Here is a 13879-nt window from a genome sequence, read left to right as displayed (position 1 = left end):
AGGCTGCCTAGAGGCATATTTTTTAATTAATTAAATTAATTAATTAATGGCAATATCCTATCTCCTAGAACTGGAAGGGACCTTGAAAGGTCACCGAGTCCAGCCCCCTGCCTTCACTAGCAGGACCAAGTACTGATTTTGCCCCAGATCCCTAAGTGGCTCCCTCAAGGATTGAACTCACAACCCTGGGTTTAGCAGGCCAATGCTCAAACCACAAAAATCCCTTTCTAGGTCATCATTTCTAGCACAGCATTAGGTTCTGAAGAGCTGATCATCTACTAAAACTCAACCTGAGTGCTAGGAGAGGAGGTAGCAACAAATATGGTCAGGAAAAAATTTCATGGGGCTGTCTGCAAAAAGTGTACAAGACTCTCCTCTAATCTTACTTGGCTGCCTGAAACAGAGGATGGCCTATTGAGAGTAATTTCTATAAGGAGGAACAGGCTTGTGCCTGGTATTGTTATTCATAGCAGCTTCACGTCAGGTCCCAGTCTCCTGATGGCCTTTCTGATCCGTGATCATGGCCCTACATTTGTTACAACTGCTGTAGTCATCGGTGCATCTTGCGTAACTCCAAGAGGATTAAGCTACTTCATGGAGGCCAGTTGCTGGGCTTGGTGTGGAGGGGTTAACTCTTGCGTAATAGGCAGTTACAGGGAAGAGTTTGCCTCCAGTACACTACACAGCAGACTGCCAACTACCAAACATCTCTAGTTAGACGTGCAAGGTTTAAAAAAAGGCAGGAAGAGAGTGAGTTGTTACTGTGACTTCATCCCACGCCATCCTCTGCAGCCTGAAAGGAAGAGATTGACTCAAGTGCCTCTAAGTGCTTTGCAGCATAGGAGGTAAGAGTCATGTACATGTCCTTCCCCAAAATAGCAACTGTCTTCTCTGCAACATAGGACACATCTGTTACTCATGCTAATGAATTTGTAGTTTTTAATCCAGACACCTGCCCCATCAAAAGCCACATCATCTTTATGTCACACAAAATTTCCTGTCATCATTCTCCCACTCCCAGTCACCAGAACTCACTTTTTTTATGTGGACAAACTGGCGGATATCCATATCATCGTCTCTGTTCTTGACATCAGGTCGGACCGTCTGAACTACCTGGCAGACCACAGGCACAATGATATCCCTCCAGGATAATGACAATGACTCATTGTTGAGTAGCTGCTGAAGCAGTGCCATCATGTGGTTATGATTAGCTGAGCTGCAGAGGAATCAGAGTGATTAAGGGAGAGGAAGGGAATACACATTGCTTCATCTGAAGCAGTGTGACCTAGAGGTTTTTTACTTCATAGTGTTTAAAATGCAATAAGTAATTTGAGGACACATCAGTCAGGAGTGTTCCAGGTCATCATCTTGTTTATTTTTTCTGCTCTATAGTAAGAGGCAACAGGTAGCATAGAGAAACAAAAAATATCTTGATTTTTCCCTACTGTGACCTAATTTCTTAAATAAAAATAAAAGTGCACTAAGTATCTAGATCAAGTCTCCCTTGAAGAGACAAAAGTTCAGCTTTTGTTTGACAGCAAGTCATTAATTTTATTGCTCTAGCAGCAAAATGCGCTTTGCTGCAACTCAGTTTCAGAGCACACTGTACACAGGTGGTCAATAAGCAACATCTCTTGGATGCTGTGTGGCAATATTGCATACTATCAATAGAGTTCAGACAGGCAGCTCCATTTCAAGATTATTTTTATGTGCTTATGTCATGCTATTTAAGGCATGCCAAATATTTTTGGTGGAGTAGTCCCAGAGTATCATGCCATGCAGCATATATTAACAGTGCCATGTGTATGTCATATTGGGAAGAATTTTGCTTTATATTCAAGGACATACGAGTTCAAATATGGATGGTTTAAACGTCTGTAATTTTAACAGCAACTGTGCTACTTTTTCCTTTGACTTTTACAATGGACACAAAATTATTAGCAGACATGAAAATGATTGGCATGTTTGTAACATTTAATGACATTAATTCAGACACACGGGCGCAAAAAAATGTTTCAAAACTGTGGGATCACCAATCCATGGCTACAGCCAATTGCCAAGCTCTCAGAAGGCGGCATCCCTTATCCCAGACCGTAAAATAGTGACAACAGCAGACATGGAGGCTGCATGTATGAAAATGAAATCTCAAAACATGTCTACACTACCAGCTAATTCAGGATTGCTGCGATCAATGCAGCGGTGTCGATTTAGCAGGTCTGGTGAAGATATACTAAGTCGGTGGGAGAGCGCTCTCCCGGCGATGTCTGCACTCCACCTCCCCAAGAGGCGGAAGCTATGTTGATGGGAGACGCTCTCCCATCAACATACAGCAGCGTCTATATCGTGCTAAGTTGATCTAAATTATGTTGACTTCAGTTACGTAACTGAAGTAGCGTAACTTAGATAGACTTGCATTAGTGTAGACCAGCCCTCACTAAGCTGTTAAAGGACACTTCTATAGCTCCACACATGTATGTGGCATTTCACACAATAACACGCTTACTCTGTCTCAGGCTATTGATGATTTAAGAGAGCCAAGACAGGGGACAACAGAACAAAGAAGGGGAAGGTGAGAAGACATTGGGGAAATTGTGAAAGAGAAAGTCCCAGAACAACTTTTTTTGGAAGGGGAGAATTTTTACCAATCATGAATTCCTTTCTTGCTTCTCTAGCATATTGATCTTATTACAGAAAGGATTTGAATTAGAGGTAACATTTTCAAAAATGCTTAAGGAGTCTAAGTCCCATCGAACGTGAAAGGGACAAAGCTTTTGAAAATTTATCCTAGACATCCACATCAATTCCCTTTTATGCTCTACTTACAGAAGCCTCTCCATAGCTTGTTTCTCCCCATTCTCTTCCCTCAGCAGATCCAGATTGCTGTGGTGCCAGCCTAAAGGTGTGAAAAACAGCTCTTTGGATTTCTCCTCCACCCTCCGATTGAACAGTGACTCTAAAGAAGGACAGTAAAAAAATCTTGTTTATACAAAGTCAAAGCTGAATGCTTACACTTTCTCTTTTTAAAAAGCTGAAAGAAGAGACTTCACCAAGACTAGTTCAGGCCTGTTGCTGTGAGAGGCTCTTGAAATGTTAAAGTTGTGCTGGAAACAACAGTGTTAGTCACTGACAGTAATTTAGGTATTCGCAGCGTCATCAACTATAGCAGAGTAAGCATGCTATTACACACACTTCAGGCTACACAGCCTCATGCCAGATAATTTGCTTTTCTTCTCTCTAACCTGCTCATGAGCAGTTCAATCTTAAGGCAGCAAATTAACTATGTATGGCCAACTATATCCTCATGTTGCCTAAAATAGGTAGTAATCTGAATCCCCAGATACATAACCTTATACTTAAGACCTTTTAAAATTAGAACAGTCTAATCTTGTATGGTTTAATTGACAAAAAGCTATTTGTTTTGGAAGCCTTATATCCAAAAGTAGCACTAAAACAGCATCTAGTTATTCCACTCAGGTAGTGGAGTTAGCAAAAAGGTCATGCACATAAGAGCACATTCAACTTATTTTAATGTTTGTTTTATGTTCTAATATAAATGTATCCACAATCAATGCCAATGGAAATGCATCTCCTGGCTAACCCAGACTCTTAGAAATTGAGCAGGCAATTGCACAATAAGAGTACAAGATCTTAAGACAGTGGAGATTTAACACACTAAAGCTAGGGCCAATCACTTGAGGTAAAATCCTACTGAATAGGATTGTTGGTCATAACATTATATCTTGCTTTTCCAACATAATTGAGTGAGTACTCTTAGCGCAGTCCAATCTTTGTCAACAGAAGTCACAATAAGTTCTGTTTAGTCTCTGAACGAACACTACAAGTCTCACAGTTTAGCTAGTAGTCTAATCAGAGGGCCAGATTCACCACGGTTATTCCAGTTTTATAAGAGTAAGACTCCACTGAACTGGAGTAACAGAGGTCAGTCAGGCCCAGAGTCATAGAACTGTATGTAATAAAAATATTGGCCATATGAGGCACAATCTACTACGTTGGTTACTTTTATAAGACCAAAAATAATATCATATGTACCAAAATAGCTTGTTAAGAGCCCTGGTTTTTAAAGATCTCCTTAAAATACATGAAGGGAACAGCTGACAATTCAGCTTGAGCTTGCTGCCTTGTCAGTCCATTTTGCCTTTGCGTGGATTCTTATTTTTCCCTTTGAACAGTACAATTCCAAAGTAGTAATAATTCTTAGGAGGAGTAGTTTTGTTTTTTAAATCTGTCCTTTTATTTCTTCAGGTTGTAACTAAATAGTTATCCTTTAAATTTTAATATTTTATGAGTTTCCCCCAAAATGAAATGCTAAAAATCTTAAACTTGTCCTTCAATTTTTTTATTTGATAAAAATATAAGTAAAATGTGTCATTCCACTTAGGCCTGGTCTCACTGGAAAAAAAACAGTGCAACTCAAGTGGACAACACTGGTGTAACTCAGCTGGGGGTGCAATTCTTTTTAACAGTATAGTTATACCAGAATAAGCTTTAATGTGGATGTAGTTATATTGATAGTATGTTTTGGGAAGCAAAATAAACTATAACTGCATCCACGGGGGGGGGGGGGGGGGGGGGAGGGGAAAGGGGTGCCGCTTTAAATATACTGGTATAGTTAACAGTGTAGTTAAAGCACAGGCAAGTCCTGTGTGTTGCACTAATTGCCCTAATCTTCCAAAGCCGCTATGATTTTCTTTATGCAGCTTTCCCCCTGCCCAAAGTAAATTTTGTTGTCATTTTAGTGATTAAATTTGATTGCCCCTCACCCCCCCCAGCACTACTGTATCAAAGAGCAATATTAGAAGCTTCACTATTGTCATTATGCGGACTATAAAATTCATATTTAATTTGAGCCACTAGTGCAGAGTTCTGCATTAAAATTTAAATCTCCACAGTCTAGGCTGCAAGGGGAATGGTCATCTTTTGGACAACAACTCAATACAGTTACAGGCCATGATAACCATATTTTAAGTACTCTGCATAGGAACAACCACCACCACCACTATATGAGTACGTGACTAAGAACAATGCTTGTGAAAAAATAAAAAGGTATTTTCCTCTTTTAGATGCTTTGCACCTGACACTGAATATTTGTCAATAAATTGCATGCCTTAATATCCAGAAATATATAGCCTGCTTCCTAATCATAGAGCCCAGCAAAAGCATCCCATCTAAAAGGGTCTCAAACTTCCAACTGTGTCCAATAGGACTTGCCTTTCAACAGAATTGACAAGAGAAGTTGTGCTACAATGACCTCAGAGATTAGTTTTGAGAGATTGGTGGCACACAGGTGTTAGGTGCACACCCAAACGTACAAGGAAATAAGCAGGTAGGAGAGTTAAACACCTGATGGAGCCCAGAAAAAAAAAAAAAAAAAAAAAAAAAACACTAATCTCATAGGCAGGAACGTTTTACGGATGGGGAAGTGCTAACAAAATGCTAAACACAGCCAGTCAATGCGTGATGAAGGAAGCTTCTTTTCAAGGGCATTTAAATACAAAGAATTTGACAAGCCTGAGTTCAATCTGAAAGTGAACCAAGTAAGGGGAGAAAGTTACACAAGAGTTTCTCACTAAGTCCCCTTAGAATTACTTTAACAAGCCAATGTTTAGCCCAGCTCTAACATCAATAGAAGCTTTCATAATTACATTACCCACTCACTAGAAAAAAGCATTTCCATTCATCTTACCCTTGATGAAAGCGTCACTTATTGAGATCATCTGTTGCCCTCCGTTGTCAGGATTCAAGTACTCTGAAAAGGAGAGAGCAGATGGAGATGGGAGGAGACACAGAAAAATGACAGGTTATGTTCGCATGCCAGTATAATTATATTATGTACACACCCACACCATAAGAGAAAAATATTACTCATTTAAACATTTAGTCATTGCTGTAGCAACAACCTGATGAGCGGTCAAGACAAGAATATCCTCTCATGCTTGTTCTGTCAATGCTCCAAAATGACGGCACAATACTGCTTAAAATTGTTCAGCAACCAACCTAACATGGAGAGTATACAAAATAAAAGTGTTAGGGGGGCGGGGGGGAAATCTGCCTTTCCAAGTTACATGTGGCTAGTTTCCCCTTTACATCTACATCTGGAATGTATTAAGTCTTTACCCGGGAGACACTGTAGAGGTACCCAAACACAATGAGGAAGAAGATCTCTTAATTTTTTAAGGCACATTAAAGCCGAAGGTGTTCCCAAGCCCGTGCAAACCTTAACTTTGTTCTCAGATGCAGCTAACAGGCCCTTTATGAACAACTAGCTCTCTCATAGGAGGGAGAGAGAGCCATCTGGTTCCAGGACTCTTCTCCATCAAAGAAACAGACATGAAACATGCTCTCCTTAAGAGCTGGGGGGAGTGGGGGGGGGGGGATTTATGCCATACTTAAAATGGATTATGGTCAAAATAGAGAGACGAAAAGGGAGGAGTCAAAAATGTGTGCACAGCACACAGTATGTATAAAGGCATTTATCAGTTCACATAGAGGTACATTCAGATTATGAAGGTGTGAGTGTGTGAGTGTGTGTGAGAGAGAGAGAGAGAGAGAGAGAATGAGAATAATAGGGGTGGCCAACCTGTGGCTCGTGAGCTGCAGACAGCTCTTTTACAGTTAAAGTGTGGCTCGCGGAAACCCCACCCCCATTCTCCACCTCCCAAACTGGGAGGTAAGGAGCTTGGGGCTTCTGCCACAGATGACTGGTACCTGCTGAGAGTGTGGGAGCACAGTTTAAAGGTTCAGTTTCCCCCCACCCCCCAACAGCTTGAGTCATGACCCCCCCCGGCACACTCCCCTCTTACCCTCAGTGGCCCCTCCCTGCAGGTCCCAGGTATTAGCTCTGCATGGCAACAGCAAACAGCTGGGAGCTGCAGGGAGGAGCGGCTGCTTTAGCATGTCGTGGAGAGGCAGCAGCAAAAGCAGCAGCTCTCCCTGCTGCTCCCAGCTGTTTACTGCTGCCTCTGCCCACAGCTGCAGCTCCCAGCTTGCTGGCTCCAGCAGCTGCCGTGCAGGGAGGGGGCCCGGCTGCACATGACTGAGTGAGGCCAGCAAACCCTGGCAAAAATCGGGGGCGGGAGGGGAGGGCATGTGACCCCATGTGCCTCCCCTCACACGTCACCTCTGGCAGCAGGGCAGGAGTGTCTGTGGGGCTGCAGGTGCGCACCAGCTCTCAAACATCTGAAGATTGTCATATGGGGCTCTGAGGATCAGCAAGTTTGGTCACCCCGGTGTATAATATATGCATGCGTGTTATGTAATACAAAATAGATTCCATATTTTGTAATTACTTGTCAACTTGTTTGCCAAAAAGAGTTTTCCAGGAAATATCTATCAACCAGTTGTAACTATCACACGTCAAGTTAGTAACTATATCCAGCTTTCACAAAACCAAAAAACAGCAATGCTGTTTAGAGGGGAAAAGTAGTATCCAGTGTCCCCAAGTCCCACATAAGCACCCCCAACATGACCACCACGCTTCCCACCCCCCCCCCACCGAAAATCTTAACACTTCAAGACAAGAAGTGTTTGGCAAGGCAGAGAAAAATACAGAACTAAACAAGACAACTGATAAAGTAGCAGAAATCTCAGAACTATGCCCTCACAAATGACAACACAAGTAAAACATTAAAGAGGGACACAGTCAACATAAGCTGCATTTTTGCCTGGTAGTTTCCTATCTGCTAGTGTTGCAAATACCCCCTACCCCCTTATGATTATTGCTCTAGACCAGTGGTTTTCAACCTGTGGTCCCGGACTATATCTAAGATTTCCAAAGGGGTCCGCACCTGCATTTGAAATTTTTAGGGGTCCACAAATGAAAAATTAAATAAATAAATAAATAAATAAATAAAGCAGCTTGAAAACCACAGCGCTGGACTGTAGACAGAGAAACACAATCTCTTCATTTTATTTCATGCATTTGACAGCTCTGCACATGGAGTCCTTTCTGTTTTGCAGAGGGTTAATCACAAGTCCTGGGAATGCAAGCGCATGCTTTCAGTTCATGTCTGGCAAGAGGACTCTTTCCAGCGATAGTGAAACTAGGCAGCAGAGAGAGGAAGGAGCAGGAAAGCGAAGCGGGCATATGCAAGCACAGTCCCTTATTTTAAAACCCACAAACCACCACACACACAGTAGGGAGGAATCCCAATCGCAGTTTGGACAGGTTGTCCTGTAGGTGCTCTAACTGAAGCTTCAGACATAAGCGGCTGAAGAGTCCAAGATGGCACTATCCCCTTCGTTACTAGTACTGTAATATTTTGTCCGAGTAGGGGTTGAAAGGAGAGTGTCTTTAATAAGCTGTGCACAACTAGTTATACTAAAGGCTAGCTTACTACTTTGCAGCCTGCCCCATTTCAGGGCTAGCATACAGCTACCCTACATCAGAAGCATACCAGAGATGAATCTGTGACTTGGACATCACTCCTCCCCAAACATCACTTACTCTGGAATGAGAAGGAAGCTATTTAACCTCTTTTCACAGAGCAGCTTACTCCCCCTATACGCCCTGGACAGCAAGTAGAGGACAGAACCAGGACCCTTTCCCTTGCAGTAGTCCCCCCCCCCCCCCCAACAGCTGGAGTCTCAATATGAGAATCTTACTCCACTATGCATTGTAGGGGCTATGACAATCTAGCCCTAAGTGAGGGTTACTTATCAGGAATATCTGAAATACATATGTTGTAAATCAAAATGTATCAAGATTTTATTGGCATGAGTTTGGGATGACCACATTATTCAGAAGTGGCAAAGCCACAAGTTTGTTACTACAGATGAACCCAACATGCAGCAATAAATGATTTGTCACATGCTACCCCTGTCCCCCGCATAATACTGTATATTTTGTTTAAGCCCCGTTTCAGGAAGTTGTTTTAATTTTTGTATCCTTGTCTAACAAGCTAGATAGCTTTAGCACCCATATACAGAGGCCTCCTGGTGACAATAAAGTTAGAGCCAAGTATATTGTTTTTGTTTGAGAGGCTGTCTCTAGAAGGTTAACCACAATTATTTTTTTAAATAAGTCCATGTGCCTTTGTGAGGCCTGATGTTCAAGAACAGGGCTGGGAAAGAGAGGGACTCAAGAGTTCCAGCTCTCCCCCATGGAAGCTAGTAGGTGGAGTTTCCAGCAACAGCAGTTCATGAGATATTTTACTGCAAGCTATTCTGTCCTGAGGTCACAGCCTAGCATTAGTCAGTACCGCACCAGTAACTATTTTGTATCCCTGCTTATACCCATGATGTGTTTTGTTATGGGGAGCAAGGAGTATGTGTGGTAAGTCATAGCTTGAAGGATTAGATTTTTATTGGTAAGTATCGGTAAATGCCGATTTCACCAGACACACAAATCAATGAAAATGTTTCCATTATAATAATTAAAATTTACAGATAAGTGGCATTTCTATTACTTTGCCTGAGAACTTAAAGTCAAAATGTAGTGATCTAAACTTTTGAATTAGGCTAGTTACAAATGGACTAGCAAACGAATAGTAAAAGTAAGTATGATTTGCTTTAAGGGTATTTACATTGTATATTTTGACACTGTGTTTTAATAGTTTATAAAGCTTTAACTTTCTGAATCTCAAGGTCTGTCATTAAATAATTGTCTGAATGCCCCTCAATGTCCCACAACTGAAAAAAAAAAAATTAAAAATAAGCATCTGTCAAAAGTTATAAAAAATAAAAATCAAGTTCTACCAAGTTTATTTATAGATCAGAGCTGAGGTCTAAAAGCACCTTGGAAGTTTGAAAGAGACTAATTTAGTCTGTTGTTCACAGATGCAGGCTATAAGACAATGCAATTTATTCCATAGATTCTATATAGCTTTTAAATAGGGTTTTATGGGTAGAAATAGGGTATACATGAAACTATTCAACAACTTCAATAATTCACACGGTTGAAAAGGGGTGGAAAGAGTTAAAACCAATCACAATAGCCATGACCATTAGGAAGGATGAAGTGAGATCAGGAGGGGAGAGCGCTTTTCTTCATTGTACTGTAATCACTATAGACCACTAATAGCAATTTAAAATGTCTTAAAATCATCCTGCATTAGCAAAATGAATATATGCCATTTTCCCTTGGTGGTGACAGGCCCCCAGACAGGCAAGCCTGGGCTTGCCCTCACTCATCATACCCTGACCAAGACACCTGGGGACATTAGACTCGGTGAATAGTTCTACGAAAGCTTTGGTTAAAAACAGAAAAAAGCCACAAGACACCTTTTTATTATGGACTGACAGCCCTCCTTTCCCCTGTTCCACTGCAATTGTATCCCCTTTACGTCTAACTACACAAAGGTGAAAACTGCTCTGTATTGAAGAGAATTTGGAGAGAGAATTGTCAAAAATTGACATAGCATCTACAAGGTGAAGTTTCAAAACACCCCCATTTTAAACAATAAAAAAAAAGTTTGCCTGTTGTAACACTACTTCACTTTTAACCATTGTGCGGGTTTTCACTGAATGAAATGCAAGAAGTGAACATGATGATCAAGTTCATTTTTGTTTATCATCAGTTTCACTTTCTGGCTTATAAATTTAGAACCTGCTGCAGCATTTGGGCTGCACACCCTAGAAGTGAATGAAATTTGACTCCAAGGTTATCGTATTGGAATTTAGTTTCATGGAAGTGTCTGATATTACTGAGTCTTTAATGATCTCACAAAGACAAGTCCCTATACTGGGCACTGCAACAATCAAAAAGCAGCATTAGAATACCAAAAGGTTTCTAGTACATTATAGACTATTGCTCTACAGCTGTTCCCTGCAGTATACACCCTGCAATTTCCACCAGTTATAAGTAACTTTATATTGCAGAATTGATTAATACTTCTTGGAACTGATGCTTTGGCCCTACTCTACCTCCCCTTTCCCCATGATTGTGACTTATAGATTGTGTGAAGAAACCATCAAATTACTTCCTGGTGTAGGAGGGTGTGTCATCACCAGTTTTGCAAGTTTTCTCACAGTAAGGAACAAACTCACTACCATGTAAGATAACAGAAGATCCTGACTAAAACAAAGCCAGAGACTAATTCCCATCATTTTCATAGGGCAATGTCACAGTAGACTGCATCCAGCATCTATTAGCTGTTAAAAAGATTTGTCTGTGTGGGGATACTTCAGAAAATTTCCAGATTAGTTCATTAATTCCTTAGGAAGATTATTTTGGCAAAACAGCCACCAAGCAAGATTTACTTACAAGTGAACTATAAACATGAGGTGGCAGTACACACATTTGACCACTACTATTTTAGCACTTTCCTTTTGTCATCATTCATGTTTTAGAGATCATTTATTTAATTCCCCTGAAAATACAGTACAGTTTCTCATGTCTTGACCAGCCTAGTTTTAGAAGCCTGGAACAATAGGGCCAACACTCCATTCTCCTGTCCCTTTTGAGACTTTCAGTCTCACGTGACAGTCAGGAAGGGTTTCTTGTCTAAACCATTTAAGTATTTCCCTTTCCACTTTATCCCACAGCCTCCCCTAGAGGTTCTCACACGACAGGACAGGAACTATAAGTATGTAGATAGCCTACAACATTTGAAGCCAGTAATTGTATGACTATCTACCCCTAGTTAAACAATGCTGTACACAGAGAGCCTGACTCTGATCAACCTCATGACAATTCCACCATCTTAGTGAAATTACTCTCACTTTTATATTGGTATTAAATTTCCTGGATATAAATTTACTTACGCCAGAAATGAATGGAAAATTCCAGATTTGGTTACACGAGTTCCAGACACAGAGGAGTGCCATTAAATTCCCCTTCTTCATCATGTAAAACTTGCCTAAAACAGCCCAAAACTACACAGATTTCTTTTGTACTGCCTGTAACCAGGCTTACCATCCTTTAAGCCAAACTGCAGCCCGCTTCCTTGCGCTTAGGAGGGGACTCACAGGTATAAATGAGACTCAACCATAGCCATACAGACTTGCACAGCCATATAGACTTACAATGGTGAGTTTCGTTCAGATTTACTGAATTCCAGGCTTCTCCCTCTTAATAAGAGGATCTTTTGGATTATTCCCCCTCTCTCACCAGGTATATTAACTTCCACTTTGAGTCTCATTTTGTTGTTTCCGGCCCATCTTTTCTAATTCCACAAGTGTCCCAGCTCCTCCCAGTTTAGATTCCCTCTACAGATTTCATTCCAGTGGTAATGCTAACTCTGCCCACAACCCATTGCACATTTCTATCAACCCACTTATTCCTGTCCTTGGAAAGCAGATAAACAGCTGATTTGGCAAGTGATGTCTTTAATAATTCTGTAATCCTGGATGTTGTTCTTGGGCTCCCTCCCTCCTCCTGGTTTGTCTTCTTTGGTCAAACTTCACAACTCTATTGAAGAGTAACATGCTGAGGCTACAACACAGCAGAATCTACTTCCATAGTAAAGTGTTCTCAGATTGGCAGAGACCCGGACATTGTTTTTGCCTTCCTCTGCAGCATGGGACATGGGTACCTTGCAGGTTTAAATTAGTGTAAATGTGGATTCTCTGTAACAAAGTCTTTAAACCATGTTCTGAGGACTTCAGTAACTCAGCCAGAGGTTACGGGCCTATTATAGGAGTGAGTGGGTGAGGTTCTGTGACCTACAATATGCAATAGGTCAGATTAGATGACATGAAGGGCCTTCTGACCTTAAAGTCTACGAGTCTAACACACAAAATTTAGGACTATGCAAAAAAATACAAATACAAATAAAAATCCCACAGACCACTTAGGATCACATTTTCCTATCAGTTTATAATGGGTAGATAATGACAAATATGATATTCATCAATGTGACGGGAACATAAACATATAGCTTCCAGAGAATTGAAGATAATCTAGCCCACATCCTTCTGGGGGGGAAAAAAAAAAAAAAAAAAAAGGGTGTGCACAGAAGTGGAAAGCAAGGAAAGAAGAGATTAGAAACATCTGCATCAGCAATTTCCAAGATCTCAGAGTTCTGTAGTGGGAACATTTTCCTTTTAGGTTTATTCCTGACTGCCTCAGCTACTGTACACTGTGAATTACATGGCTTATCTTTGACTCCAGTTGTGTGTGCTTGCTCTCAAATATCTAGTTTTATACACTGAATAAGGTACAGTGGACAACATTTTCAAGCTTAAATGCCTTAAATTAGGAACCCAAGTAGTAAGCTGTGCCCATAATGGTCAGTGAAGTCAACGGACGCGGCTGATAATCTTTTGAGGGGAATAAAGTGGGGTCATAACATCAGGCAAAACTAGGCTATTATCTAATATAAGGCACTCAGCTTTTGAAAGCCCCTTCAGCACTTTCATTTTTACAATACACCTATTTTCCTTTCCTTCTGGACAAGCTTTAGCAGATACCGGCAGTGCCTGTCGTAGATACTGGAATTTAAGGTTAACACACACTATTTTTTCACCCTTCCCATTGCCAAAGGGGCTTTTTCATTTTTTGGCTGCTAACAGTTGCCCCCTCAAACTCATTTTAGGCTGAAGCTTCCAGTATTCTCTGTCCAACTCAAATTTTTTCAGATCAAGCCATCTGTGAACAAGTGAAAAAATAAGCTTTTCTGTCCTAAATCACCCCAAACAGAAACTTTTCTGTTGTATTTACTTCGACAACTGAGGGATGCACTCATTAGGAACATCCCAATTAAAGATGCTCTACTCTGCTAGTGAACCTTACAAGAACTATGCCCAGACTCCATAATCAAAGACTTTTAAATGTCCATTCGAAGAAACTAAGGATAGGAATCTGCAGGTAAGAGAAGGGAGAACAGAAATATAGAGAGACACCCCAGCATTTAAAGGAGCACCACAATTATTTTCAAACAAAAACAGTGGGCCAGTCTTTGTTTCAGTCAGCCATAGTCTG

General features: G+C 40.9%; 1 protein-coding gene across 3 annotated transcripts in view; it reads right to left on the bottom strand.

Moving 5' to 3' along the window:
- Positions 1–13879, bottom strand: part of PIKFYVE (phosphoinositide kinase, FYVE-type zinc finger containing) — a 96141-nt gene that overhangs the window by 51911 nt on the left and 30351 nt on the right. For all 3 annotated transcript variants that reach the window (XM_024200970.1, XM_024200971.1, XM_024200972.1), the window contains 3 exons: positions 5705–5767; positions 2824–2953; positions 1036–1216 (listed from right to left, as the gene is read on the bottom strand). In XM_024200970.1, coding sequence (XP_024056738.1) covers positions 1036–1216; positions 2824–2953; positions 5705–5767 — 374 coding nt within the window. The remainder of the gene's footprint in view (positions 1–1035; positions 1217–2823; positions 2954–5704; positions 5768–13879) is intronic.

Source organism: Terrapene carolina, unplaced genomic scaffold, assembly GCF_002925995.2.
Source record: "Terrapene carolina triunguis isolate 2854851 unplaced genomic scaffold, T_m_triunguis-2.0 Scaffold62, whole genome shotgun sequence".
Taxonomy (NCBI): Eukaryota; Metazoa; Chordata; order Testudines; family Emydidae; genus Terrapene; species Terrapene triunguis.
Note: the sequence above shows the minus strand (reverse complement) of the source record. Positions and strands in the feature narration are given on the sequence as shown.